Here is a 27598-nt window from a genome sequence, read left to right as displayed (position 1 = left end):
AAGAGGTGACAGCAGAGGGGAAGCCAGCAAGAAACCAACCAGCAGTTTGTCAAGCACAGCCCTGCGAGAGCAGCACCAAAAGCAGCACGCCTGCACTGTCCTGGCTCCAGGAAGTCATTACCCTTGTAAGAACAATGATGATCAGTGGTCGCCAGCAGTCCAGTCCTCGGCTCCTTGTTTGCTAGAACTGCGGCCAGCCTGGACACTTGCAGGCACAATATCTGGCAGCAGACTTTCCACGGCAGGTTCAAGAGCTAAGCCACAGGAAACAACTCCCAGCTCACATAGATGGGGGACCTCGGGCCTGGTCCCAGAAACCCAGCAAAATCCAATCACAGCCAGAAGGGACTCAGCTCCCCAGAAGCATCTGACAGCATGCCGCACCCTGTGCCAGCTATTGCGGGAGAGCATGGTCGACTGCCGTGACCTGCAGTGAGCTGTCGATGGTCACCACGGCGGAGTAGAGGCAGCTGGGCTCCTGACTTGCAACCAGTGCTGAGCTGGCTGGAAGCACAGCAGCGGCTGCCCTGGGACGAGATCGTCCTGCAGCTGGCAGCAACAAAGGGGCTGCGGTCACAGTGGATCAGCCTAGCCATCAGAGATGCTGTTATGCAGCGGCAGTGGCAAAAACCGGTGGACCGAGGTGAGATGGCAGGTGGTGGTACCAGGCTTCCTAAAGCATCAGTGCTCCAGGCCCATCCTGGCACCTCAGGCTCAGGACAATAGTCCTCCAGTAAAACAGGCATTTTACTGGCAGACTATTCCCGCCACTGCAATTAGTGTGTGGCATGGATAAGGCTCCCAGGCTGATCCAATGCCCTGAAACAGCCGTTCCCAGTCGGGCGTCCCATGGAACATGTGATGGTTGACATCTGTAGTTCCTTTCCTTGCTCTGACTGGGGGATCCACTTCATACTGGTGGTAATGGACTATTACACAAAGTGGCCTGAGGCTTACGTGCTACCAGACCTGGAGGCAAAGACGGTGGCAGAGGCACTGCTGGAGGTGCATTTATTGTGGAACAGTACAGACCCATGAGTCAAATCTGCAAGAGGTCTTAAGGTAACTGTGGTATTGTTATGCATTTTTCCCGCACTGAAGCAGGCAGACAGGCAGGTGAGAACCAGAATGGAGGCACGGAGACACAGAAGTGCAGTGAAACACGCCAGCACGGCGCTCAGTATTTATTAACACATAAAACAAACAAAAAAAAACAATAATGTCACGTGATGCTACCAGCAATGGTATCTCACAGAGTACGATAAAATAGAACACAGTACAACAAACTATAAATCAGAGGTGCAGTGAAAATGGCTGGCCTTGCAGCAGCCTCGATCATAGTGATCGCTATGTTTTTATACTGACGCTCCGCAGAGGCGTGCCCACCTGCCAGATTGCTTTCAGCTGCTGCTCCACGCTGACAGGTATACAATAAACTACATATTTCCCATGTGCAGGGTTTCCGCCCTGTCACAAAAACCCACGTCCTGAAGTTGCAGTTGAGGATTCCAAATCAGTATATTCTAAAGAAACCTACTCAGTATAAAATCACTATCCTGCAATAACAATGTCAACAAGCTTCCAGGGGCATTGTGGGCTTGTGAAGTCAGTAAAAAGAACACACTCACATTAATGCCTTTTACATTTTATTTTATGTTCAGGAAACTCAAGCACTATAGCTGCTGTGATACAAATCAGCAAAAGTGCTAACTGTGTTTCCAGGGGGACCAGCTGACTTCAAAGCCTTCTAGCCCATGCACTAGAAATAGCGCTGAATTAGCTTGAAGCCTCATACGTACTGTGTATGACCCATGGGTGTGCTCATCCACAATAAATACAACCCTCAGACAATTATTTTCTTTGGGTTCCAAATTATGATTTAGTTCAGGTCTCCGGCAGAGTGTTTTCTTGGATTTCAACAAACATGTATGTTTTTTTTTAAATATATAGAGAAGTAGAGACATTTTCCAGTGTTTATGCACAGTAACAAGAACAAGAAATATTCTGATATAAATTGAAATTGCTTCACATAGCATATTTTACAATTGCATTGTGTTCTGAATAATGTGTGTGTTACATAAATAATAAAAAAAATCTATTGTTTTTCTATAGCTTTACAGCACTGTATTTTGTTGTTTGCTTTCTATTGTGCATTGTCCAGTTTTTTTTTTAATGCTGTCATAATATTATTCTAATGTGACCTTATCGTGTGCATTCTGATTCAGTGTAGTTATGCCTGTAACATAGTGCACATTGTGCTTATAGAATGGAATAGTCCTATACTCTTCAGTGCAAAGACAATAAGTTGCTATGCAGAGTACTTAATATGCAATTACTTTGTTGATAATGTAAGTTAAAATAAAACACTGTCATCAATTGTAACTTGTATCTTTTTTCTTTCAGATACCCTGGATTACATTCTGGAAGATGGCACTTCAAAATGAAACAGCAGATAGAGTGACAGAATTCATCATAACAGGATTAGATGACATTGAACACACCAAAGCTGTTGGGACGGTCATTTTGGTAGTTTACTCCCTTATTGTATTAGGGAGCTTGACCAATATTTGTTTTATTGCTCTAGACCAACGTCTCCACACACCAATGTACTTTTTCATTTGCATTCTGGCAACTGTAGATATTTTGTACACCAGCAGTGTCAGTATAGTTTTATTGAATATCCTTCTAGGTGAAGTAAAAAGAGTACCATATGGACCCTGTGTCGCCCAGTTGCTTATATTTCATTTAGGGAGCACTATGGAACCCTTTGCCATTGCATTGATGGCTTATGATCGCTTAGTTGCAATTTCCAATCCTTTGAGATATCACAGCATCCTTACAAAGACTCGTATATTAGTTTTGACAATAATTGCATGGGTGTTAGGCTTTACTTGCTCAGGCTTGGTGGCAGGTATTGTTAATAGACTTCCTTACTGTCACTCAAATATCCTTAAATACAGTTTTTGTGAATATGCTGCTTTGGTAAGAGTTGCATGTGTCAATCCTGATGATTACTTCCTTTTAGCTTCCATTATTTCCTCGTTTGTATTATTTGGAAACTTTGCCCTTATTGTGTTCTCCTACTTGAAAATAATTTTAGCAGTGCTAAAAATCTCCTCTACAGCAGACAGAAAAAAAATGTTCAGCACTTGCTCCAGTCACTTGATTGTCGTTGCTTGCTTTTTCATTCCTAAATTTGTACTTATAATTATCACACGAATTGGCTTGGTGTTAACACTCTCCTCTCGCAATGGTTTAATCATTGGCTCCACACTGGGTCCCTCCCTTGTGAATCCTCTTGTATACTGCCTTAGAACAAAGGAACTAAGAAGCCGACTCTTAACAATATTTAGTAAACAGTCTGTTATACCCAGTGAGTAAAACTACATTTCCAAAAAGTTTACTATAGCATACTAATATATCTGTTGGATTAGAATTTGTTTTCACTTCCCAAAACTAACATGGGCAGTTTTTTTTTTTTTCCCCCCACAAATATACTATATACTTATATATACTTTTATAATATACTTTGATATACTATATAAATCCAATGCAGCTAATATTTTCAACTCAGGCCTACACCCTTCTTAAATGTTTTAATTTTATAACAATTTTTAAATCATATTTGCACTATGCCACATTAACTAGCTTCTTGGGTTGTTTTACATTGACAGTTAAGTGTAACTATTACAATATTGATATCTAATAATACAATAATGTAATATATGTGTGTATTCTTTGCCCTGTAACCTAAACCTAACATCTCTTTTGTTTACAGCATAGAATTTTGTCCCACCCCTACCCCCTCTATGCTCACACGTATTAACTATCATCCCATTTCAGCAAATAGCCCCAAAGTGGAGGAGCTTCATTTTACCAGATTTTAATCCCTCACAGGAGTATCAGTGCATTTTTCTAAGGATGATATTTAACTTTTGGTATTCATTTTTTCATATTCTGTGACTACATGATTTTTTTTCGGGTTTTTGGTCTCAATTTTATAATGATGTTGTTGTGTTACCACTGATTAGTCTTCAGTGAGTTGTTTGCTTGTACGTAATTTAGTGGTCAAGTGGTTAAAGAAACAAGTTCCAAATCCCCGCTCAGCCACTGATGCATGGTGTGACCCTGAGCAAATAACTTAACTTCCTTGTGTGCCGTCTTTTGGGTGAGACGTTGCTGTAAGTGACTCTGCAGCTGATGCGTAGTTCACACACCCTAGTCTTGTATCTTGTAAAGCACATTGTGATGGTGGTCAGCTATGAAAGGTGCTATATGAAAACAAAGATTATTATCGTTTGTAATCAGCTGTGTTTACAAAAGGTGAATAAATATATGTTTTTCTCTCTGGAACTTTATTTATTTATTGCATTTATGTAGTGCTTTTTACACAAAAGAACTGCAAAGCACTGTACAGTGCGTAGCAGAAAAAAAGAACAAACCACAATACATATGTATATGAATCAGATTGTTTAATTTGTAAGCAAGCGATATACAAATACTTTTTCACTCTTAACTTTGTTTTGATAAAAAGTCACAAATAATACCTCAGGGACAATGCAATCACCATCCAGACTTCTTTGCAGTTTTCATTTAAAGGAAAATAATACCTTCAAACTGCAGTATACAAATAAATAAGTAGATAAGTACAATAAATAAATGAAAAATTCCTCAACAGTAAAAATATTTCCAGCCAATTTGCAGCTTCTAAAGACAAAGTATAAGAACTATTTTGCACTGGTGTAATATACACTGAATCAAACTTAATATACTATATTTGTTTTCTTTTGATAAAATAAATGTAAGTAAGTAAAGACAAAGTATAAGAACTATTTTGCACTGGTGTAATATACACTGAATCAAACTTAATATACTATATTTGTTTTCTTTTGATAAAATAAATGTAAGTAAGTAATAAAGTGTTGTTATCCACTTCATGTTGTGCTGTAAGACCATTTGCATTGTGTCTTCCAACACACATGGGCGTGTAGTAAGAATGACCAGACCACACACCCTTTTATAAGTTAGTGTTTAGTTTTCCGTTGCTGGCATTCTAATGGGTTAGTGAGTTGTCTGAACATAAAACATCATTAATATGATTTACCTGAAAATGAATATGCTGACTCCTGTGGTTAGAAATGTTTTATTGAACACCTATAGCAATGTGTTTATTGCATCAAAACAGAAAGTTATTAAATAATTCATGAATAGGGCTCAGAAATACACCATGGGAACAGAAATTTAAAAAAAAAGGATTACAGTTATAATAAAGTAACATATTACAGAAAAAGCTGTCTCCTTATGTCTTTTTCCTGCACTCATATTGTACATATTCCTGAGATTTGGAGTAAAAAGATTTTACAATTATATACTCAACCTAAACATTAAAAGAATAATATGTTAACATAGTAACGGGTCCAACAACTACCCATCTTTTAAATATATTACTTTAAAACAGTACAATACAATGCATTTTTGTTTCATAAGATATTGACTTGCAAACAAGGCCTTATTAGTGTACAACATTTTTTATCTGAATAATTCTGTTTCTTTTATGCATCTTTTTAATCCTTACCGATTCTGGGGGGCTGTCCTTATGGGTCGCTGGGTTGGGTTTTCAGTAGTCTTCACAGAACCTCAGTGACCCATCCTTTTTCTTCACCAGCACAGCAGGTGCAGGCATCTCTCAGACAAGTGCTTCGGTCACCTCCTGTTTCGCCAGGTGCTGCAAGCTGCTCCTGGGTTGGGCTTGTGTCCCCTGTTTGGATGCTGTACTGGACTAAGTTTGTGTGGCTGCAGTTCTCTACTCTCACCACAAAAAATTATCTGCACCCCCTCAGCAGCTGCTGTCTCAGAGTGAGGGCCTCCTGGTTCTGCTGCCAGTACTGTGGAGTAAAAGGTGCTGCAGGGGCCGTTTGTTTAAACAAAAAAAAAAAAAAATATATTTTAACACAAAAATACTTGCTCACAGAGCAAAATAAAGGTTTTAAATAAAACAAATATTGAACACAAAACCCACAGGTCAGGCTGGGCAGATCTCTTTCACTGATCCTATGGTTTGTTTACTTTTTCTTTTCATTTTCTCCTCACTCCCTCTCGTTCACTCCTCCGAACTCCCACTCCGAGTGCAGAGCGCAGAAGGCTTTTATGCAGGTGACCATCTCCCGATTAGCAACAAATTAATCACTTAATTAATTCGGGAGATGGCCACCTTCTGCACAAGGTTTTTTAATTGTCCCATTCACACTACCAAACAAAAACAAAACAAACATACAGATACGCCATCACAAAGATTTTTAAATAAATACAAATAAACATTAACACGGCTATGCCGTCATATTTACACAAATACAATAAAAAATAAAATAAAAAATAATAATAATAATAAAATAATAATAATAATAATAATAATAATAATAATAATAATAATAATAATAGTAATACAAAACAAATATACTTTATAGAAGCAGGGCTTCTGGCCCTGTTACAGGCCTTATAAACAGTTACATTTTTTTATTTAGTTTTTAGAGAATGTATAATTTGGTTTAAGAGAGTATGGTAGCTGACTGATTGATTTGAAATTCTAGTATTTTAATGAATACTAGAGACTATTAATGCATTGTACTTCAATGATATTGGCAGATAATGTATTGATTAATTACTAGCCCAGCTATGCCTATTGGAATGTTTTATGGTTATGATGTCATGGTCAGTGCTCAATAAACACATTTGGCATCACTGGCTGCAATAAAGGCGCATACTGGTGAAAAACCAATGGTAGAACATATTGGAGGCAGGTGATTTGCATCGTCATGTGGTCAAGACTGTTTGATTTAATATTTTTCATTTCCTCTGTTAATCTACATGTGTTTACATCAAACAACATTTTAAAAACTATTTACACCAGCTGAGGTGTGAAATGTTACTCTGTTGGTAAAAAGCAGCAGGTACAGGTTCCAGAACCAGCAGCTGTGAAGCAGTGCAGTCAGCACATGGGAGGGGCACACATGCATGACATGCTTGTACAAATCTACAGGATTAACTTCAGGTCAAAGAGGTACGACCTGTATATTGTATTTCATATTGTTAGCAGGTGTGTAGTCAGTGCACTGCTCAGAATAAATCACACGCCCCTACTTGCAGTGTTTTTGTAATTTTATGAATTGCTTAATTTTCAGAGCTTTAGAAGTAAATGTGGACAGGAAAGGGTTACATGTGAGGTACACGTTTTAAATGCTTTATGTCGTGCATCTGCTGATGCAGTTTTTAACAAATAGCAAATATTACAAAAAGGTGACGTGTTAATGGTATTGTTTTCCATAATAGTGTAAGAAACTGGTACAATAAAAATCAATTCAATTCATCAAAAATTCACACAATTGTATTTTTAATATTACACATATACAGCTCTACCAAGTTTCATAAATTGCATTATTAAATCAATTGTTAAAATAAGAAGTTTTATAGCTGAAGTAATGCAAGGAATAGGAGGTAAATGAATATAAACACAATTTTAATATAATATGACTGTCAGATGTTTACAATACTGTTGAAAGGAACAATGATTCAACTGATTACAATTATATCAGTCACCATTAAATAAAAACATTGTAGTTTGATCAGATAACTGTTACACTCACAAGTCACCTCAGCATTACAGCCAATTCAACACACACACAGATTTCTACAGTATTTTATATTTTAAAGAATATATTTTGCTTCACACATGGACTAAATTGCAATCAAAATAGATGTGTCTGTTAAAACATATGGTAAAATACAGGAGCTTCACACAACATGACTTAGATAAAAACTAACACAAATAAAAATGAAAACTAACACAACAGGCTATCACAAATCATCACTCATTCCAGTTAGTGTATGTGAAGAACAAATAAAGAAAAGGGTAGAATTACACAAGAACATCTGCAGTAGAGTCATTGTATCCACTAACATTTTACAGTATATACCTATATTTTATTACAATTTTTACATATATTTTAATATAATATGATACAGTCATTAGGTGTACAAATTACACCATATTAATATCAATTTTTTACTTGGAAAATTCTATTTTTTTTATACAGTTTTCTAATCGCTTCCATTATTTCCTCAGTTTTCAGAGTGTAAATAATGGGGTTCAACAGGGGTGGAATGGTAGCAGACAATGAGTTATTTAATATTCTAGCATTGGGATGAATAGCAGAGACCATTGTTGCTGTATATGTAACTAATATTGGTAAAAAAAATATTATTACCAAAATTAAATGGGAGGTACATGTTTTAAGAGCTTTCCTTTTGCCATCTCTAGATGCAATTTTAAAAAGTTGAAATATAATGCATGCATACGACAAAATAATGAGGACCATTGGTAAAATTAAAAATAATGCAATCAAAAGTTTAGCAAAAATAGAATTGGCTGATATGTCATTACAGGCCAGTATGAAAACAGGTCTATGGTCACAAAAATAACTGTCAATCACTGTAGATTTACAGAAGGACAGCCGTGCAACTAAAAGGACCATGACAAGCAACATAACTGAGAAGAATACCCAAACTACAACTATAATTATAATCATTCTAGTGTTAGTATTGATAGTGTGATAATGCAATGGGAAACATATGGCAATTAATCTGTCATATGCCAACAGCACAAGAGAAAGGGACTGCAATCCATTAAAAAAATGTTCAAAAAACATATTAGCTAGGCAGGCCTCGAACCCAATAAACTGGGAGTTGAAAATGAATGTGTGAATTAGATGTGGGATTACCGCTGTACTACAACAGGTATCAACTACAGCTAAATGAAAAACAGCAACATATTTGGGGTTATGTAAACTTTGTTCTATGCATATTATTAGCATTAGAAATGCATTGGCTAATATTGTTAAAACATAAACAACCGACAAGAACACAAAGTAATAGTTTGCATACAACATATTAGAAAACCCATTAATATAAAACAGTGGTCTACCAGAGGTAACATTCACAGACATTGTTGTTGAATTGGGAGACATTGCAGAGTGAAAGATTCTTGAGTACCAGTATCTTCTCTTGCTCACCTAAAAATAAGAAATGATTAAGAAGAAGCTGTTTCATTTTCAGACTATTAACACTACACTAATGGAGTGATGAACAAATAGAAGACCACATGTATGATTACTTAAACATGTATATATTACAGTATGTATTGTAATGGTATCTACTGCATTTAAAGGAAAATTATCAGAACTTTTAAAGAAACATTAGAAAATAGATCAGAGATTTCCTTCAATACGAGGGCCTTAATCTTTGGTAAACAACCTTGCATGTTTAATCACTGTTTCAAGTAAATCTGCAAGCAAATACGTAAATGCAGTATTTGTGCATCTTATATTTTTTTCTGCTTGAAGAAAAAAAACAATCTCTGTACACACTGTATGAATGTTGTCTGTCCCTAAGATTGCTTCATCGCTGTCCTATACCCTAAATCTATCTTTTTAAATTTAGTCTAGCAAATGAATACAGTTTAAAAGGCAATTGGGAATTGTGTTTGCTTTTAGCAGCAATACAGTAACCACAATAACAACTCGTCTCTGGTTTCAATGACAAGTAGAAGAAATCCAACAACTGGATGCAGCTTGATTACTTTCAGCAACTTTATCTCAGCATGTCACGGTAACAACACAAGAGGGTGCTCTCTGCACTAACAAAGCCAGGAAGGAGGCTTTAAATAAACTTTATGAACACACTGTGAACAAGTTCCTGAACAAACAGCCTGATCAGCATTAACACACAGGCTACTAGATAATTTGAATTACTAATATAATACATGTTCAGACCTGATGGTAACCTAAACACTGAAACTTACACACAAACACGAACCTGCACTCAAAACCTAATTAAAAAATAAAAAAGTTAGCTGAACTTTATTCTTTTACATGCTTTGCAAACAGTTCACAAGCCATGTTTGCCTTTCTGTACGAGGTACCTGAACTGAAGAACACCTCCATGCAAGTAGAAGATTTTGTTTTAGTATTGAGTTATTCATAGGCGTAATTTACATGGGGGACATGTCCCTTTCGCTTTTTCATTTTTTCAGATTGAATAATCTTTACGCATGCATCAGCTCCAGAAACTGCCCCCCCCCCCACTTTTGAAACTGGAGGTATTATTTAGGCTATTGGAATTATCCACAATGTGGCATAGTCCACCGCTGGGATAATCAAGCCTGACCACGGACGGAATTCTGAGCAAACCGCATCACTCATGGAATAGTGAGAAAATTAGTTTGCATTCATTAGAAACAAAAGCTAGTGCTGCATAAAATCACACAAAAAAACCAAACCGGAAAACTGTGAATGATATTTTTGTAACATAATTATTTCCTAAGGGCAATAGAACCCTCATAAGAGAACTTTACAATCTGGTAAATCCGTGGGACATTAAACTAGACAGTAAAGCCCTCTTCTTCAGGTTCTATTGCTCAACAAAGCATTTAAAATCTATTTTCTTACCTCTCAGTAGCTTGAATTTATTATCACTGGTCTCCTTATATTCTGTTTAGGATATTTTGTTCTTTATTGGTATTGTATACTTGAATCTGTAATATGCAGATATTTCAAAGACTACACTATAGTTGAAATGTTGAAGCCGTCTGTATCCTGTCGATTGTTCCTTCTCTTTTTATTGAGTTTGTCTTGTTTTCCCACAGGGGTGTGAGTGGGGTGTTTGTAAAGGATCATGCTAGTACTTATAAACCTCAAGAGTGACAACTGGTAAACTTTAATGAACTGGTAGTACAGTAGAGAGAGAGAGAGAGAGAGAGAGAGAGAGAGAGAGAGAGAGAGAGAGAGAGAGAGAATCTCTGGATACATTACAACAAAACTTACCTATTTGTAGTCACTTGGGTTTACAGCACATAACTGCTAATTACATTGTAGTGTTTTTTTAAAAAAAAATTCTGCAACAGTCTGGAGGTGTATGTTGACAATGTACTATATTTGTAATGTATTCATAAGTAAATGTACAGTGGCTCTCAAAAGTATTCACCCCCCTTGGACTTTTCCACATTTTATTGTGTTACAACATGGAATCAAAATGGCTTTAATTAGGAGTTTTTGCCACTGATCAACACAACAAAAGTCCATAATGTCATAATGTCAATTATTTTCTGTTTTATATTTGGAATTAATTTAGAACAATTTGTAGATTATATTTTTCACTTTGACATTATGGACTTTTTTTGTGTTGATCAGTGGCAAAAACTCCTACTTAAATCCATTTTGATTCCATGCTGTAACACAATAAAATGTGGAAAAGTCCAAGGGGGGGTGAATACTTTTGAGAGCCACTGTAAGAACAGATAAAAAAAAAAAAAGTTAGATTAGTCAGGGTAGTCTGTTGTGAAATGCCTGAGAAGTAAAACATTTTTTACAATCTTGACTGTGCACTGATGCAGCTCTGTACCCTTTCACTGGTATTTTTTTAATTTATTTTTATTTTACTGGCCCCTGCATTACAAGTCTTCATCTTGTTTAATAGCATTTCTTAAAGTTATGTTTAATTGACCCAGAATGGCTATGCTTTGAACACACTTTTCCAAGCTGGATAAATATAGTACAATTTGGGGTTCCAAGCAAAATCACAGGAACAAAAAATAAACAAGACCCAAGGGCCATAATAAAAGGCTCAAACAAAACAATAATTACACTTCCAACTTAAATTCAAAGTAATTAAACATAACACAAAAAACACATTATATTCATGTGCAGGGCTTCCGTTCTGCCACTGTACTCTATATTGTATGAGAAACAAGCATTGCTGTCAGTGACCCAGTCTTTGTAGAGAGATCAGGAAGTTATTATGACATACTTGCCAATCCCTTTGGAAAAGGGGTCTTTATTTTTAATCCTAGTCTGGTGACCAAAACAATAAACTCCGGCAATAGCAATACACACCAATAATAATAACAATGGGTTGCAGCCCAAACAATAAACTCATGTTATCTGCCCCACAATAATAGCGGACACGGTCACCAGTCTGGGTACGTGCAGTAGAGCTTGTGGTGGCTGATAGCAGGTTATTTTGTGACTGTGGTGTAGTGCTGTTCCGGCTTGTGCTGGCCCAAGGCGACAGCTCCATGTTAGCCGTCTGGTGATTTACAAAGACAATTACTAACAGGTCACAAACAAGCAAAACACTCACAAATATATTTTTTGCAGTTTTCATTGAGTCTTTCATAGTCCTTCTATTTTCGTAAACAAAAATCAAGCGAAGGAATAGATTGCTATTCTGTCCCCTTTTATGCTGTCACACATGACCTCTTGGTAAACGAGTGCAGCTGTCTGCAGCTGCTACGTCATTTCCCTTCCTGGTCAATACATTTTGACAACCGAGTCTCACCTTCTTCCAGACTGACCGACTTCCCGACCCTGGAAAGAACTGTTAGGCCAGCCCGTCCAAAGAACTCTATTTTCATTGCTTAGCGAAGGAGGGAAACACTGAACCTCTGAGCTGCAGAGGAAACAGGTCTGCTTGGGATGACAGATATTCAGATTTGAAACGTGTGGTAGGAGCTAGAACAGAAAAGCATACCCACAACCACATTAGGGTGAGCTTCTTCTGATGGATGCTTTTATACCAGCTTGTGTCTTGTGTCACACACACACACACATATACCTGGATATGACTACAAAACTATGAACTCTAACAACAATGAAAACAGCCCATTCTTTAGATCCCCAGCACAGTACATTAAAGCTTTGGCAGTAAAGAATTAACTTACTGGAATTAACCACATAAACCAATAACGGAAAATATTGGAGGCAGGTTACTTGCACAGTCATGTGATCTAGACTGTTTAATTTGAAGGTTTGAATTTCCTGTGTCAATCTACATCTATTTACATGAGCTAAGATGTTCTAAACACTATTTTGTTAGATTTGTTAGTAATTAATGTAATCTTTGTTGGGTTTTTTATTTGTTTGTTTTGGCGACAGTAATACCAACAAATATGTTAAACAAAAGGCAAAGAACAGATGTACAGGTATAGCTGTACCTGCAGGTGATCAGAGACAATCAATGTGTATTTCAGCTTCCAGATATTGGCTTTCAGATAGAAATAGATAATGTAAAAGGGGAAAGAGTGCTAGTGAGGATGATGATGTTGATTATGTACCATGGCCGGAAAAGTAGGTGATACCAGTTTACTAGACAACTGAAGATGAAGATGAGCCCCTTTGTAATGCAATCCATGGTAAAGCAAAAAGCAAAACCCAACCTAAATGGTGCAAGAACGGGAACTAAAGAAAAGCATAACTTTAGCGTGAATAATGGCTGAATTAGACATTGTGAGCACCGAATAAAAGGACCAACTGCCACCAACTCCACACAGTGAACTTACACCTTACCAGTGCTTGAAGCAAATGTTTTCAGACAATCTTTTTGTTCAGTTAGCTGAACAAACAGATCTGTATTCTCTGCAATGCACTCGATCATCCATGAATGCAAATGCATAAATCTGTTTGTCAACAAATATGTGTACCTGACCTCATCTTTCATTAAGTGCACACCAGCTTCGATGTAAAATGTTGCTGTTGGTAAAAAGCAGCAGGTACAGGTTCCAGAACCATTAGCTGTGAAGCAGTGCAGTCAGCACATGGGAGGGGCACACATGCATGACATGCTTGTAGAGCTCTACAGGATTAACTTCAGGTCAAGGAGGTATGAACTGTATATTGTCTTTCATGTTGTTAACACGTGTGTAATCAGTGCAGTCAGCACATGGGAGGGGCACTCTGATAGGGTACACCACGCCCCACTGTGCATATGTATTATTATTATTATTATTATTATTATTATTATTATTATTATTATTATTATTATTATTATTATTTAAAATGTATTGCTTGTGTGTAAAAATACAGTTTTATTATTATTGTTTGACAGTCTGGGTGGGTCTAAAATGCCCTATCTAGATAAAATCATGAGAATGCGTGGTGAACAGCAAGTGATTATTGACAAACTGGATGTTGGCCATGCATATGAGAAAGCTCTGTGATTGGGGGATAAACTAGGTAACTGATAGCCAGTTAATCCCTCGGCCACAATATAAAAACAAGCAGCTCTGGCTCTGTATTTGGACCAGAGCGATACTTGTTTATAGAGTGTTTTGTTTTGTCGGTCTATTTTGGCCATCTTGCCATTTTGTTTTGAGTTCAGTGTTTGATTCTGTTCAAACCTTTTATTTTTCAAAAAATCAGCACACCAGTTCATTCATTCATTACTTCATTACTCCAGTGCTGACTGTTGTCTGTCTCATCCCTGGTCTGACGTCACTCACCAAAGTAATCTGTGACAGGCACACAAGCATAACATGCTTGTAGAGATGTACAGGAATAACTTCAGATCAAAGAGGTACGACCTGTAGATCTTATTTCATATTGTTATCAGGTGTGTAGTCAAAGCACAGCTCAGAATAAATCACACGCCCCTACTTGCAGTGTTTGTGTTTTTGTAATTTTATGAATTGCTTAATTTTCAGAGCTTTAGAAGTAAATATGGGCAGGAAAGGGTTACATGTGAGGTACATGTTTTAAATGCTTTGTGTCGTGCATCTGCCGATGCTGTTTTTAACAATGCAAAGAATACAAAAAGGTGATGTCTTAATGGCATTAAAGTTTAATATAACATTACTGTCTGATGTTTTGCTGAAAGGAACAATGATTCAATTGATTAATTAAGTCAGTCACCATTAAATAAAAACACTGTAGTTTAATCCAAGAACTGTTACACTCACAAGTCATCTCAGCGTTACAGCCAATTCAACACACACACAGATTTCTACAATATTTTATATTTTAAAGAATTGAACTTCTAATATTTGCTTTCTGTAAGTATTTCACAGTTTCACCTTTCTTCACACATGGACTAAATTACAATCAAAATAGATGTGTCTGTTAAAACATTGTAAAATATAGGAGCTTTAGTAAACATGACTAAGACCCAAGGCAAATAAAAACTAACACAACAGGCTATCACAAATCATCACTCATTCCAGATGAATTATACATGAACATCTGCCGTAGGGTCATTTTCTCCATTAACATGTTACAGTATATACCTGTATTTTGTATATTTTTTATATATATTTTAACATAATATGATGCACTCAGTAGGTGTAAACTTATACCCTACTAATATCAACTTTGTTTCAAGAAAATCTAGTTTTTTTATATAACTTTTTAATCGCTTCCATTATTTCTTCAGTTTTCAGAGTGTAAATGATGGGGTTCAAGAGAGGTGGAATGGTAGCAGACAATGAGTTATTTAAGATTCTAGCATTGGGATGAATAGCAGAGACCATTGCTGTTGCATATGTCACTAATATTGGCAAAAAAAATATTATTACCAATATTAAATGGGAGGTACATGTTTTAAGAGCTTTTCTTTTACCCTCTCTAGATGTAATTTTAAAAAGTTGAAATACAATGCATGCATATGACAATATAATGAGGACCATTGGTAAAATTAAAAATAATGCAATTAAGAGTTTAGCAAAAATGGAATTGGCTGATATGTCATTACAGGCCAGTTTGCAAACAGGTCCATGATCACAAAAAAAACTGTCAATCACTGTAGATTTACAGAAGGACAGCCGTGCAACTAAAAGGACCACGACAAGCAACATAACTGAGAAGAATACCCAAAATACAACTATAATTATAATCATTCTAGTGTTAGTATTGATTGTGTGATAATGCAATGGGAAACATATGGCAATTACTCTGTCATATGCCAACAGCACAAGAGAAAGGGACTGCAATCCATTAAAAAAATGCACAAAAAACATATTAGCTAGGCAGGCCTCGAACACAATAAACTGGGAGCTGAAAATGAATGTGTGAATTAGATTTGGGATTACCGCTGTACTACAACAGGTATCAACTACAGCTAAATGAAAAACAGCAACATATTTGGGGTTATGTAAACTTTGTTCTACACATATTACTAGCATTAGAAATGCATTGGCTAATATTGTTAAAACATAAACAACAGACAAGAACATAAAATAATAGTTTGCATACAACATATTAGAAAAACCATTAATATAAAACAGTGGTCTACCAAAGGTAACATTCACAGACATTGTTGTTGAATTGGGAGACATTGCAGAGTGAAAGTTTCTTGAGTACCAGTATCTTCTCTTGCTCACCTAAAAATAAGAAAATGATTAAGAAGAAGCTGTTTCATTTCGAGGCTATTAACACTACACTAATGAAGTGATGAACAAATAGAAGCCCACATGTATGATTACTTAAACATGTATATATTACAGTATTTATTGTAATGGTATCTACTGCATTCAACTGAAAAGTATCAGAACTTTTAAATGGACATTAGAAACTGGATTTCCTTTAACCTGATTGGTCAATACAAGGGCCTTAATGTTTAATCACTGAATGTTTAATCACTGTTTCAAATAAATCTGCAATCAAATGCGTAAATACAATATTTGTGCATTTTACCTTTTTTCTCTTGAAGAAAAAAAAAATCTCTGTACACACAGTCTGAATGTTGTCTGTCACTAAGATTGCTTCATCGCTGTCCTATATGCTCAGTCTGTCTTTTTAAATTGAGTACAGCAAATAAAAAAAAGTTTAAAAGGCAACTGGGAATTGTGTTGTCACGAATGACCAGTTTGTTAAGACTGGGGGTGCGAGTGTCCGATTTAAATTAGTTTTTAACTATTGTGTGCCCTGAATATTTTACTTTTCACTTTTATTATTATGAATGTGTTTTGGATTTTTAATATTATTGTGTGTGTGTGTGTGTGTGTGTGTGTGTGTGTGTGTGTGTGTGTGTGTGTGTGTGTGTGTGTCACTAAGTTGTTTTCTTATTTTTATTATCACTGCGTTTTTTGCTTTTGTTTTAGCCAATAAGTGTTGGTTTGTGATGCTTGAACACCTGACGTGCAAGAGATGAGCACGGAGATTGGAAGAGACGCGTCCAAGGCAGCAAGCAGGGTAGTACAAAACAGGAAGAGCTATGTCTATCTGTGATCATGTTTGGCTGCAGATGACGCTGAAGGGTGTCTATATTCTCTTACTCGGTAACACTGTTGCTGTCATATCCCCTACCGAGATAAATCGAGTTGGAATGACTTGAGTAAACTGAGACTGTGTTTCTACATTTTGATAGTCAAAATGTGTTACTTTTTTTTTCTATCGGGACTGAAATCCGTTCTTTACAACTAGTTGTGCTGAATTACTTTGCTGCGCCAGAGCCCAGTGCTGTTATCAGCTGAAGCTTTCTCATTGCCACCTGGAGGAATCCGTGAGTGTTCCTGGGGGCAAGTGGGAGTTGCTCTGAACATGAACTTTAGTTTTTAAGCACCACAGAGACCAACATAATTAAGACGGAGACTCGTGAGACTGAAATATACACTTTCCTCGTCTATTTATTTTCTTTTGACAAAAGATAGCTGCTCTTGACTATGCAGCAGTTGCATTACAATCGTTAGATTATTTATTTATTTTTGGTAAGTTCTGATGCATTCTTTAATTACGAAGTCACTGCTATTAAGGGTTATTGAATGTGTTTAAAATTGTATACTAATTTTAGACTATTCTGTGTTAACCAGATAAAGGATTGTGTCCTGTTCCATATTTTAAAGAAACTTGTGTACCAAATAAAAATTTATTTTATAACTACCTTGTGTTGTGTGGTCCTGGGATCAAAAAGAAAATTGAAAGAGCGATCACAGTAAGTGTTACGAAGTACTCGATTCATAATTATCGGCATATACCAAAATCATGGGAGCTGGTGCCCGTACCTTTCACCGGCTAGCAGAGTTTAGCTACCTATTGTAATTAGAATAAATATACTTACCCATTATTTACCGGTCTATCACACTTGCTGTCAGCAACAATACAGTAACAAAATCACAACTAGTCTCCGGTTTCAATGACAAGTAGAAGAAATCCAACCATTGGATGCAGCCTGATTACTTTCAGCAACTTTATTTCAGCAGTGGGAGACACTGCAGAGAAAGATTCTTGAGTACCAGTATCCTCTCTTGGTCACATAAAAATAATAATAAGAAAATGATTAAGAAGAAGCTGTTTCATTTCCAGGCTATTAACACTACACTAATGAACTGATGAATAAATAGAATCCCAAATGTATGATTACTTAAATATGTATATATTAGAATATTTATTGTAATGGTATCTACTGCTTTTAAAGGAAAATTAGAAAACGGATCAGATATTTCATTTAATCTGATTAGTTAATACGAGGGCCTTAATCTCTGGTAAACAACCTTGAATGTTTAATCACTGTTTCAAATAAGTCTGCAATCAAATACGTAAATGCAGTATTTGCGTATTTTACCTTTTTTCTGCTTGAAGAAAAAAAGAATCTCCGTACAGACCGTCTGAATGTTGTCTGTCACTAAGATTGCTTCATCGCTGTTCTATACACTCAATGTATCTTTTAAAATTTAGTCTAGCAAATGAATACAGTTTAAAAGGCAATTGGGAATGGTGTTTGATTTTAGCAGCAATGCAGTAAGCACAGTAGCAACTTGTCTCCGGTTTCAATGACAGTTAGAAGAAATCCAACAACTGGATGCAGCCTGATTACTTTCAGCAAATTTATTTCAGTAACAACACAGACGGGTGCTCTCTGCACTAACAAAGCCAGGAAGGAGGCTTTGAATAAACTTTATGAACACACCGTGAACAAGTTCCTGAACAAACAGCACGATCAGCATTAACACACAGGCTACTAGATATTTTTAATTTCTAATATAATACATGTCCAGACCTAATGGTAACCTAAATACCGTACACACGTACACCAACCTGCACGCAAAACCGAATTAAAAAATAAAAAGGTTAGCTGAACTTTATTCGTTTACATGTTTTACAAACAGTTCACAAGCCATGTTTGCCTTTCTGTACGAGGTACCTGAACTGAAGAACACCTCCATGTAAGTATAAGATTTCAAGGGCGCGGTAGCACCCCTTGGCTTTGCATGGCTTCCATCATATACAGGGGTTACAGTTTTGTTCAATGGCTTTCAGCACCCCCACTTTAAAAATTGTTCCAGTGCCACTGGAAGGTTTTGACTCAGTATTGATGTATTATTTAGCCCACCGCTGGGATAAAGAAGCCTGAATGAAGGCTACTCCAGGCCGCAGACGGAAATCTAAGCAAAAAGCATTACTCCTGGAATAGCAAGAAAATAGTTTTCATTTATTAGCAACAAAAACTAGTGCTGCATAAAATAACAAAAAAATAAACAGAAACACTGTAAATGTGTGTGTTTTTTTTTTAACCTATCTATTTTCTAATAGCAGTAGAACCCTCAAAAGAGCACTTTACCATCTAGTAAGGCCCTTCCTGTTCTGTTAAATACAAAGGTTTTAAAATCTATTTTCTTACCTTATGTTTTGGTAAATATGTTTTGTTCTATACTTGAATGTGTAATATGCAGATATTGCCAAGACTACACTATAGTTGAAATGTTGAAGCAGTCTGTATCCTATCCATTCTGTATCCTGTCGATTGTTCCTTCTCTTTTTAAGTTTGTCTTGTTTTCCCACAGGAGTGATAGTGGGGTGTTTGTAAAGGGTCATGCTGGTACTTATCATCCTCAAGAGTGATGACTGGTAAACTTAATGAACTGGTAGTATATCATTTGTACTATAGAGAGATAGAGCATCTCAGTGGATAAATTACAACAAAACATACCTAACTGTGGCCACCAGGGTTTACAAGAGATAACTGGAGCATTTTATTATCCATCCTTGCTTTTTTCCTACTAAGCAAAGGCTATCCCTAGTACTACTGTACGTTCGGAACGTTTTCCAACACAGCATTCGATTCTAGAGGCTTAGATAGCACAAAAAAAGGTTTTAATGATTGAACTACATGGAGGGTTCAGTCTTGCTAATTACATCGTAGTGTTTTTATCTGCAACAGTCTGGAGGTGTATGTTGACAATGTACTATATTTGTAATGTAAATTCATAAGTAAACTATAAACAGATTAGAATGTTTTGAGATTAGTCAGGGAAGTCTGTTGTGAAATGCCTGAGAAGTAAAACATTTTTTAAAGTCGTGGCTCTGCTCTGATGCAGCTCTGTGCCCTTGAACTGGTTTCTTTATAATTTATTTTACTGGCCCCTGCATTAGTTGTGTTCATGTTGTGTGATAGCATTTCTTAAAACTGTGTTTAATTGACCACAATGCCAATGTTTTGAACACACTTTTCCAAAAGCTGGATAAATATAGTACAATTTGATGTTACAAAGGTCTTGTCAGTGTAGTGTTATTTATTTATTTATTTATTTTGAAAGTACAAGAAAGGAAGTCTCTGCCTGGAGGTAAACTAGCCCCAGTCGATTGTTCTCTTGAACCCGCTGGGGCACAAAGCCCAATACAGCATTCCCTGTGTGCTCAGGATTCAAACATCAAGCTTTCAAAAGCTTTCCCTAAATATTAGTTTCAGCCTATAAAGTATTACTTTTATCTATGGATACATTTCCCCAGTCCTGGTAAAGCTGGCTTCACATTATCCAGGTATGCTGCACTGTTCCTTTTCCTGGGTAACCTTCATTTGCTAGAGAAACATTTACCATTACCTGGTGTAAGGGTTTGTCTTAGGAGGTGAAGGTGCATATAGGCCCATATGGCCTATATGTAACTTTTACATATAACACTTTGGTTTCAAGTAGTTATTTAAAAGGCGCTGGAAATCCAGTCCTTTGTTGTTTGACTAATCACCATGTGTGGACTGGATTAACCACAACTGTAAAATATGGATTAGTTTAGGGGATTCTTTTTTATTTTTTAAAATTTAGTCATCTCCAATCTGCCAATCTGTTTTTTTTTCGCACTGCGGATCCACAGCGAGGCCACCAGACCTATAGTGCCGGAGGACAACACAGATCTGGAGGATCCACTGCAGAACCACAGTCGCCCTATCGGCCACAGGGATTGCTGATGCGCAGTGAGCAGTGAATTCCCCTGCCGACCTAAGCCCTCCCTACCCAGGCAGCGCTCGGCCAATTGTGCGCCACCCCCTTGGAACTCTCGGTCACGGTCAGCTGTGACAGCCTGGATTCAAACCTGCGATCCCCAGGCTATAGTGCACATCCTGCACTCCACGTGGAGCGCCTTTACTGGAGGCGCCACTCAGGAGTTTAGGGGATTCTAATCCCACTTAGTTTATTTGAGTGTGTGTAGCGCAGAAGGTTCCTGGAACTGGACCCCCCTTTTAGTGGATGTTGTGCTTAGCAGCTTGTAGGCCAACTTTTATTTTACTAGTTGCGTTTTTATAGTTTCGTTTTGCACGATTTTAAATATGTAAGTGTAGGGGAATAATTGCATAGAACCATTCCTGTACCTGTTTGTTGCTACTCTGTACTACAATTATTCACTGAGTTATATGCTTTAAAGCATTTTGAGTTTATGATCTATTAAGTTTATAGAAATAAAGTAAATGTATTAAACTGCAGGTATGTGTAGCTGAAAACCAAACTGTTTGTGGTGTGACAAAAGGCTCCAGCTTCTTGGTTGATCAGGGCGAACCCACCTTTCCACCTAACCTTGTAAATACCTGTCACCCCTTTCTTTGTTACACCAACTGAGTTGGCTCTATCTTATTGGTTGATCATGGCGAACCCACCTTTCCACCTAACCTTTATTGTACTATCTTGTAAATACCTGTCCCCCTTTCTTTGTTACACCAACTGAGTTGGCTCTATCTTATTGGTTGAAAGGGAAACCACCTTGTCTCTCTGTAAAGGTATAATAACTGTATGCTAACTCTGTATGAGAGAACACTGCTCGGGCTTCTTAACACTGATGTGTTGAGCTGTTCTCGTTTGCGCAAACTAATAAAGCTTTATATCTCTGAATACCTGGTGCAGTTGGCTCTTTTAGTTGCAGGCCTCAAAAGTTCCACGACAAGGAGCAGCAGCTTGAAAGAGACGAGTGGGGAGTGGATCCAGGACGCACATGGTGGGTATGTGGCCCTGGAGGAGGGAGGAGAGGTCAGAGTCTGAGAGGGGAGAGAAGGAGAAGAAGGGTGAGTTAGTAGGGGAAACAGAGGGCGTTGGGGTTGGAGTGGGAGGGAGTATGGTGGAGGGAAAGGTGTTAAAGAGTATGCAGATATGAGAGATTTTACAGGAGAAGAAAGGCAAAGTCATCAGAGGAGATAGAGGAGGGTTGAGGAGGGGGAGGAGGTAGAGAATAGTTTCCGTGGGTTATTAGTGGAGGATTGGATAATAGATTAGAAATAGGAACATTTAGCAGAGGAGAGAGTAGAGGAGAAGGAGAAGAGGAGGGAGCGGTAGAGGTCTAGGGCAGCAGGGAGTTTGGTTCTCTTCCATTTCTTTTCAACAGAGGGCAGTTTGGTTCTTGCTTTGTATGTTGCCAAACCATATAACCCACTAAAATATAAACTGATTTGTTTTTATATACAGTAGTTGTAATGTGTTCATCTGAAAGACCTGGGGATAGTTTGCATATCATACAATGTCGTGCTATATAACGTTGCTCACACAGATTGCAGGTGATGATAGCTGATCGAAAGACCGATCATATTTGAACTTACAATCTCGCAATATAGAAACGACCCCCCAGTTGGTGTCTGAGCAATACAATTCTCATTGAGCTCAAATGAGTTGACTAGTATTGCTAGAAACAGGAGCAGGACTAGTGGTTACAATCTTGGCTCCTGTTCCAGAAAGTCTGTTGCTTTGCTATGCAGTTGTGGAATTTACAGTCCTTTTAACAATTTTTTTAAGTATTTATTTTAGTTAAAATTAGTTAAATGTTTACCCATTTAGCAACCTTTTTTTGAGGATGTTTATTTGAATGGTTTCTTCAGCCGTCAGTTCTCGATTCTAGCTGACTCTAACCAGCAGACCAGTTAGTAGATAATTGAACTCACCAGCAGTGGTAGTGTCCCATCCTTCTAGTATGATTGACGCTCAGTGAGAAATACTAGAGTGAAAAGATCATGCCAAAATTAAAAAAATGAAATCAATCAATAAATGAATAAATGTAATGTATTTAGGTTTTTATTTATTTATTTATTTTAATTTTGGCACAAATTATTCTCCATATAATTAGCCCTACAATATCTAAAACTGTTTAATGATTAACTGTTACATTACCCTAGCTTGACTTGTTCGCTTTGTTTTGGCTGCATTTTGTCAGGTGAAACTGGAGGAAGCACCGTGTAACTGCACAATATAAGACTGATTTGGCATTCGAGAATTAAAAAAAAAAAAAAAAAAGAAAAAAAACGCATGTTGTGCTGAATATTCAGATAAATTGTAACATTGAAGAGCTGGACTTTGTATCAGAAAACTGGTGACAGAGTCAGAAAACGTGTCTGACAGTTAAGTGCATTCATTTTCTACACACATATAAATATACACAGTACCGTGAAAAAGTATTTGCCCCCTGTCTGATTTTCTGCATTTTTGCATATTTTTGACACTGAATGTTATCAGATCTACAACCAAAATCTAATATTAGATAAAAGGGACCCTGAGTGAGCAAATAACACAAAGTTTTGATATTTATTTCATTTATTTATTAAAGAAAGTTATGCAACACCCAATGTCCCTGTGTGAAAAAGCAATCGCCCCCTTAGACTCAATAACTGGTTACGTCACCTTTAGCAGCAATAACTGCAGCCAGTCGCATCCTGTAGTTATTGATCAGTCTCTCACAGCGCAGTGGAGGAATTTTGGCCCACTCCTTCATGCAGAAGTGCTTCAACTCAGTGACATTTGTGGGTATTTGAGCATAAACTGCTCGTTTCAGGTCCTGCCACAACATCTCAATGGGGTTTAGGTCTGGACTTTGACTAGGCCATTCCAAAACTTTAAATTTCTTGTTCTTCAACCATTCTGATGTAGACTTGCTTGTGTGTTTCGGATCATTGTCTTGCTGCATGACCCAGCTGCGCTTCAGCTTCAGCTTCAGCTTCAGCTCACGGACGGATGGCCAGACATTCTCCTGTAGAATTCTCTGATACAGAGCTGAATTCATGGTTGCTTTAGTGATGGTAAGTCGTCCAGCTCCTGATGCAGCAAAGCATCCCTAAATCATGACACTACCATCACCATGCTTGACCGTTGGTATGAGGTTCTTACTGTGGAATGCAGTTTTTGGTTATCACAAGACATAACGGGGCCCATGTTGGCCAAAAAGTTCCACTTTTGACTCATCTGTCCATAGAACATTGTTACAGAACTATTCCTTGTGAGCAGAGGTTTCTGCCTTGCTACTCAGCCATGAATCCCATTTTTACCCAGTGTCTTTCTGATGGTGGAGTCATGAACACTGACCTTAGCCGAGGTGAGAGAGGCCTACAGATCCCTGATGTTGTTCTACGATTCTTTGTGACTTCCTGGACGATTTTACGCCTTGCTCTTGGAGAGATTATGGCAGGACGGCCACTCCTGGGAAGATTCACTACAGTCCCAAACTTTCTCCATTTGGACAATATGGCTCTGACTGTGGTTTGGTGGAGCCCCAGAGCCTTAGAAATGACTTTGTAACCCCTTCCAGACTGATACGCATCAACAACTTTTTTTCCCCGGAGGTCTTCAGGAATTTCTTTTGATCGTGGCATGATGTGCCTCTAGAACCTGTGTGCTGACAACTTAACTCTGATGGTAAGGGCCAAAGTTAGTCTGATTGCATGTTTGATTACCTTGCACACCAAACAAATGAAAGAAGCACCAAACTTTGGTGTTATTTTTTCTCTTGGGCTCCCTCTATATACTACTACAACCCACAAAAAAGATCTTGCATGTTTGTGAAACCTTGCACAAAATGCAGAAAATGAAAGAAGCACCACTTTTTGGTGTGTATTTTTTCTCTTAGGCTCCCTCTATATACTACTACAACCCACAAAAAGATCTGAACAAATTCAATGTAAAAATATATACAAATCTGCCTATCTTCAGATATCTTTTACATACTGTATGACATAATATGTATGTATATATATGTATATATATATATATATATATATATATATATATATATATATATATATATATATATATATATATATATATATATATATATATTATATATATATATATATATATATATATAATGGGGACTGATTGTATTTTTAATACAAGGGCGGTAAAACGTGACTGACATATCTGGCCAACAGATATCTGAGTGCTGACTGTACCCCAGTGTTAATAAAACAGCTACAATGTAGTATACCGAGTCCCTCTGAGATACAGTATTTTCACATATCCAATGGACCGCTGGAACCAATCACATCGGATATGACTACTGTATTTCACAACTATATAATTTAGGCTATTGTTTAGTGAAAACCAGAAATAATATTAATAAAAATGAAAAAAGTACTATAGCCAAATATGTCTGTACCTTAAATACTACATATCAATGTGTGTTTCTACATAGAGAAGGATGAAGGCATCTACCAAATAAATAAGTAAATACAAAATAGTGATAAGAAATAAAATGTACCAAGAAAAAATTAATAATGAAAGAAACCTAAACGGTACAAGAACGGAAAGTGAGGAACAGAGCTCTTGCATGGGCAGTGGCTGAATGAGACACTGTGAGAACTTACACCTTACTAGTACTTGAAGCAAATATTTTCAGACACTTTTTGATCAGTTAGCTGAACAAAGAAATCTCCATTATGTGTAACACACTGGATCACCCATCATTAATAATGGATAAAGGGGTGTGTCAACAAATGTGTGTGCCAGACCTCATCTTTCACTGAGAGCACACCAGCTGAGGTGTGAAATGTTGCTCTGTTGGTAAAAAGCAGCAGGTACAGGTTCCAGAACCAGCAGCTGTGAAGCAGTGCAGTCAGCACATGGGAGGGGCACACATGCATGACGTGGTTGTAGAGATCTACAGGATTAACTTTAGGTCAAAGAGGTACGACCTGCAGATCGTATTTCATATTGTTAACACGTGTGTAATCAGTGCAGTCAGCACATGGGAGGGGCATTCTGACAGGGTACACAATGCCACTGTGTGCATATGTATTATTATTATTATTATTATTATTATTATTATTATTATTATTATTATTATTATTATTATTATTTAAAATGTATTGTTTGTGTGTGAAAACATGCAGTTTTATTATTATTGTTTGACAGCCTGGATGGGGTTAAAATGCCTTATCCAGATAAAATCGTGAGAATGCGTGGTCAAGAGCAAGTGATTATTGACAAACTGGATGTTGACCATGCATATGAGAAACCCTGTGATTGGGGGATAAACTAGGTAACTGGTAGCCAGTTAATCCCTCGGCCACAATATAAAAATAAGCAGCTTTGGCTGAACGGGGAGTGTGTTCAGTGTTTTGTTTCTTCTGTTTTGGCCACCGTACCATTTTGTTTCGAGTTCAGTGTTTGTTTCTGTTTAAACCTTTTATTTTTCAATAAATCTGCGCACCAGTTCATTCATTCATTACTCCAGTGCTGACTGTTGTCTGTCTCCTCCCTGGTCTGACGTCACCTACCAAGGAAATCTGTGACAGGCACACAAGCATAACATGCTTGTAGAGATGTACAGGAATAACTTCAGATCAAAGAGGTACGACCTGTAGATCTTATTTCATATTGTTGACAGTTGTGTAGTCAAAGCACAGGTCAGAATAAATCACACACCCCTACTTGGGGTGTTTATGTTTTTGTAATTTTATGAAATGCTTAATTTTCTGAACCTCAGAAGTAAATGTGGGCAGGAAAGGGTTACATATGAGGTAGATGTTTTAAATGCTTTGTGCCGTGCATCTGCTGATGCAGTTTTTAACAATGCAAATAATACAAAAAGGTGATGAAACTGGTACAATAAAAAGGAGTTCAATGCATCAAATATTCACAGAATTGTATTTTTAATATTACACATATACAGGTCTACCAAGTTTCATAAATTGCATTAAACAATTGTTAAAATAAGAAGTTTTGTAGCTCAAGTAATTCAAGCAATATGGAAGTAACTGAATATGCACACAAGTTTAATATAATATTACTGTCAGATGTTTACAGTACTGGTGAACTGAACAATGATTCAATTGATTACAATTAAGTCAGTTGCCATTAAATAAAAACGTTGTAGTTTAATCCAAGAACTGTTATACTCAAGTCACCTCAGCATTACAGCCAATTCAACACACACACAGACTTCGACAGTATTTTATAATTTAAAGAACTGAACTTCTAATATTTGCTTTCTGTAAGTATTTCACAGTTCCACACACAGAGTAAATTGCAATCAAAGTAGATATGTCTGTTAAAACATATTGTAAAATATAGGAGCTTCAGCCAACATGACTAAGACCCAAGGCAAATAAAAACTAACACAACAGGTTATCACAAATCATCATTCATTCCAGTTACTGTATGTGAAGAACAAGAAAAGAGTAGAATTACACAAGAACATCTGCAGTAGGGTCATTGTATCCACTAACATTTTACAGTATATACCTATATTTTATTAAAATGTGTAGATATATTGTAATATAATATGATACAGTCATTTGGTGTACAAATTATGCCATATTAAAA

At 37.0% G+C, this 27598-nt stretch overlaps 3 protein-coding genes across 3 annotated transcripts; 1 reads left to right on the top strand and 2 right to left on the bottom strand.

Moving 5' to 3' along the window:
* The first annotated feature begins 924 nt into the window (after nucleotides 1-924).
* On the top strand, nucleotides 925-3381 carry LOC121321176 (olfactory receptor 10G4-like). The gene is made up of 2 exons (XM_041260073.1): nucleotides 925-1005; nucleotides 2404-3381. The coding sequence occupies exons 1-2, from the start codon at nucleotides 925-927 to the stop codon at nucleotides 3379-3381; spliced, it is 1059 nt and encodes a 352-aa protein (XP_041116007.1).
* Nucleotides 3382-8051: 4670 nt separating this feature from the next.
* LOC121321301 (olfactory receptor 1-like) lies at nucleotides 8052-9061 on the bottom strand. The gene has a single exon (XM_041260199.1). It carries the CDS (start codon nucleotides 9018-9020, stop codon nucleotides 8052-8054), a length of 969 nt encoding a protein of 322 aa, XP_041116133.1. The 5' UTR covers nucleotides 9021-9061.
* Nucleotides 9062-14745: 5684 nt separating this feature from the next.
* LOC121321179 (olfactory receptor 1-like) lies at nucleotides 14746-16311 on the bottom strand. The gene has a single exon (XM_041260077.1). The coding sequence runs from the start codon at nucleotides 16151-16153 to the stop codon at nucleotides 15197-15199; it is 957 nt and encodes a 318-aa protein (XP_041116011.1). The 5' UTR covers nucleotides 16154-16311; the 3' UTR covers nucleotides 14746-15196.
* Nucleotides 16312-27598: the final 11287 nt, after the last annotated feature.

The sequence above is a fragment of the Polyodon spathula genome, chromosome 9, assembly GCF_017654505.1.
Source record: "Polyodon spathula isolate WHYD16114869_AA chromosome 9, ASM1765450v1, whole genome shotgun sequence".
Classification (NCBI taxonomy): domain Eukaryota; kingdom Metazoa; phylum Chordata; class Actinopteri; order Acipenseriformes; family Polyodontidae; genus Polyodon; species Polyodon spathula.
The sequence above is the reverse complement of the archived record's forward strand: the minus strand, read 5'-3'. Positions and strand labels throughout refer to the sequence as shown.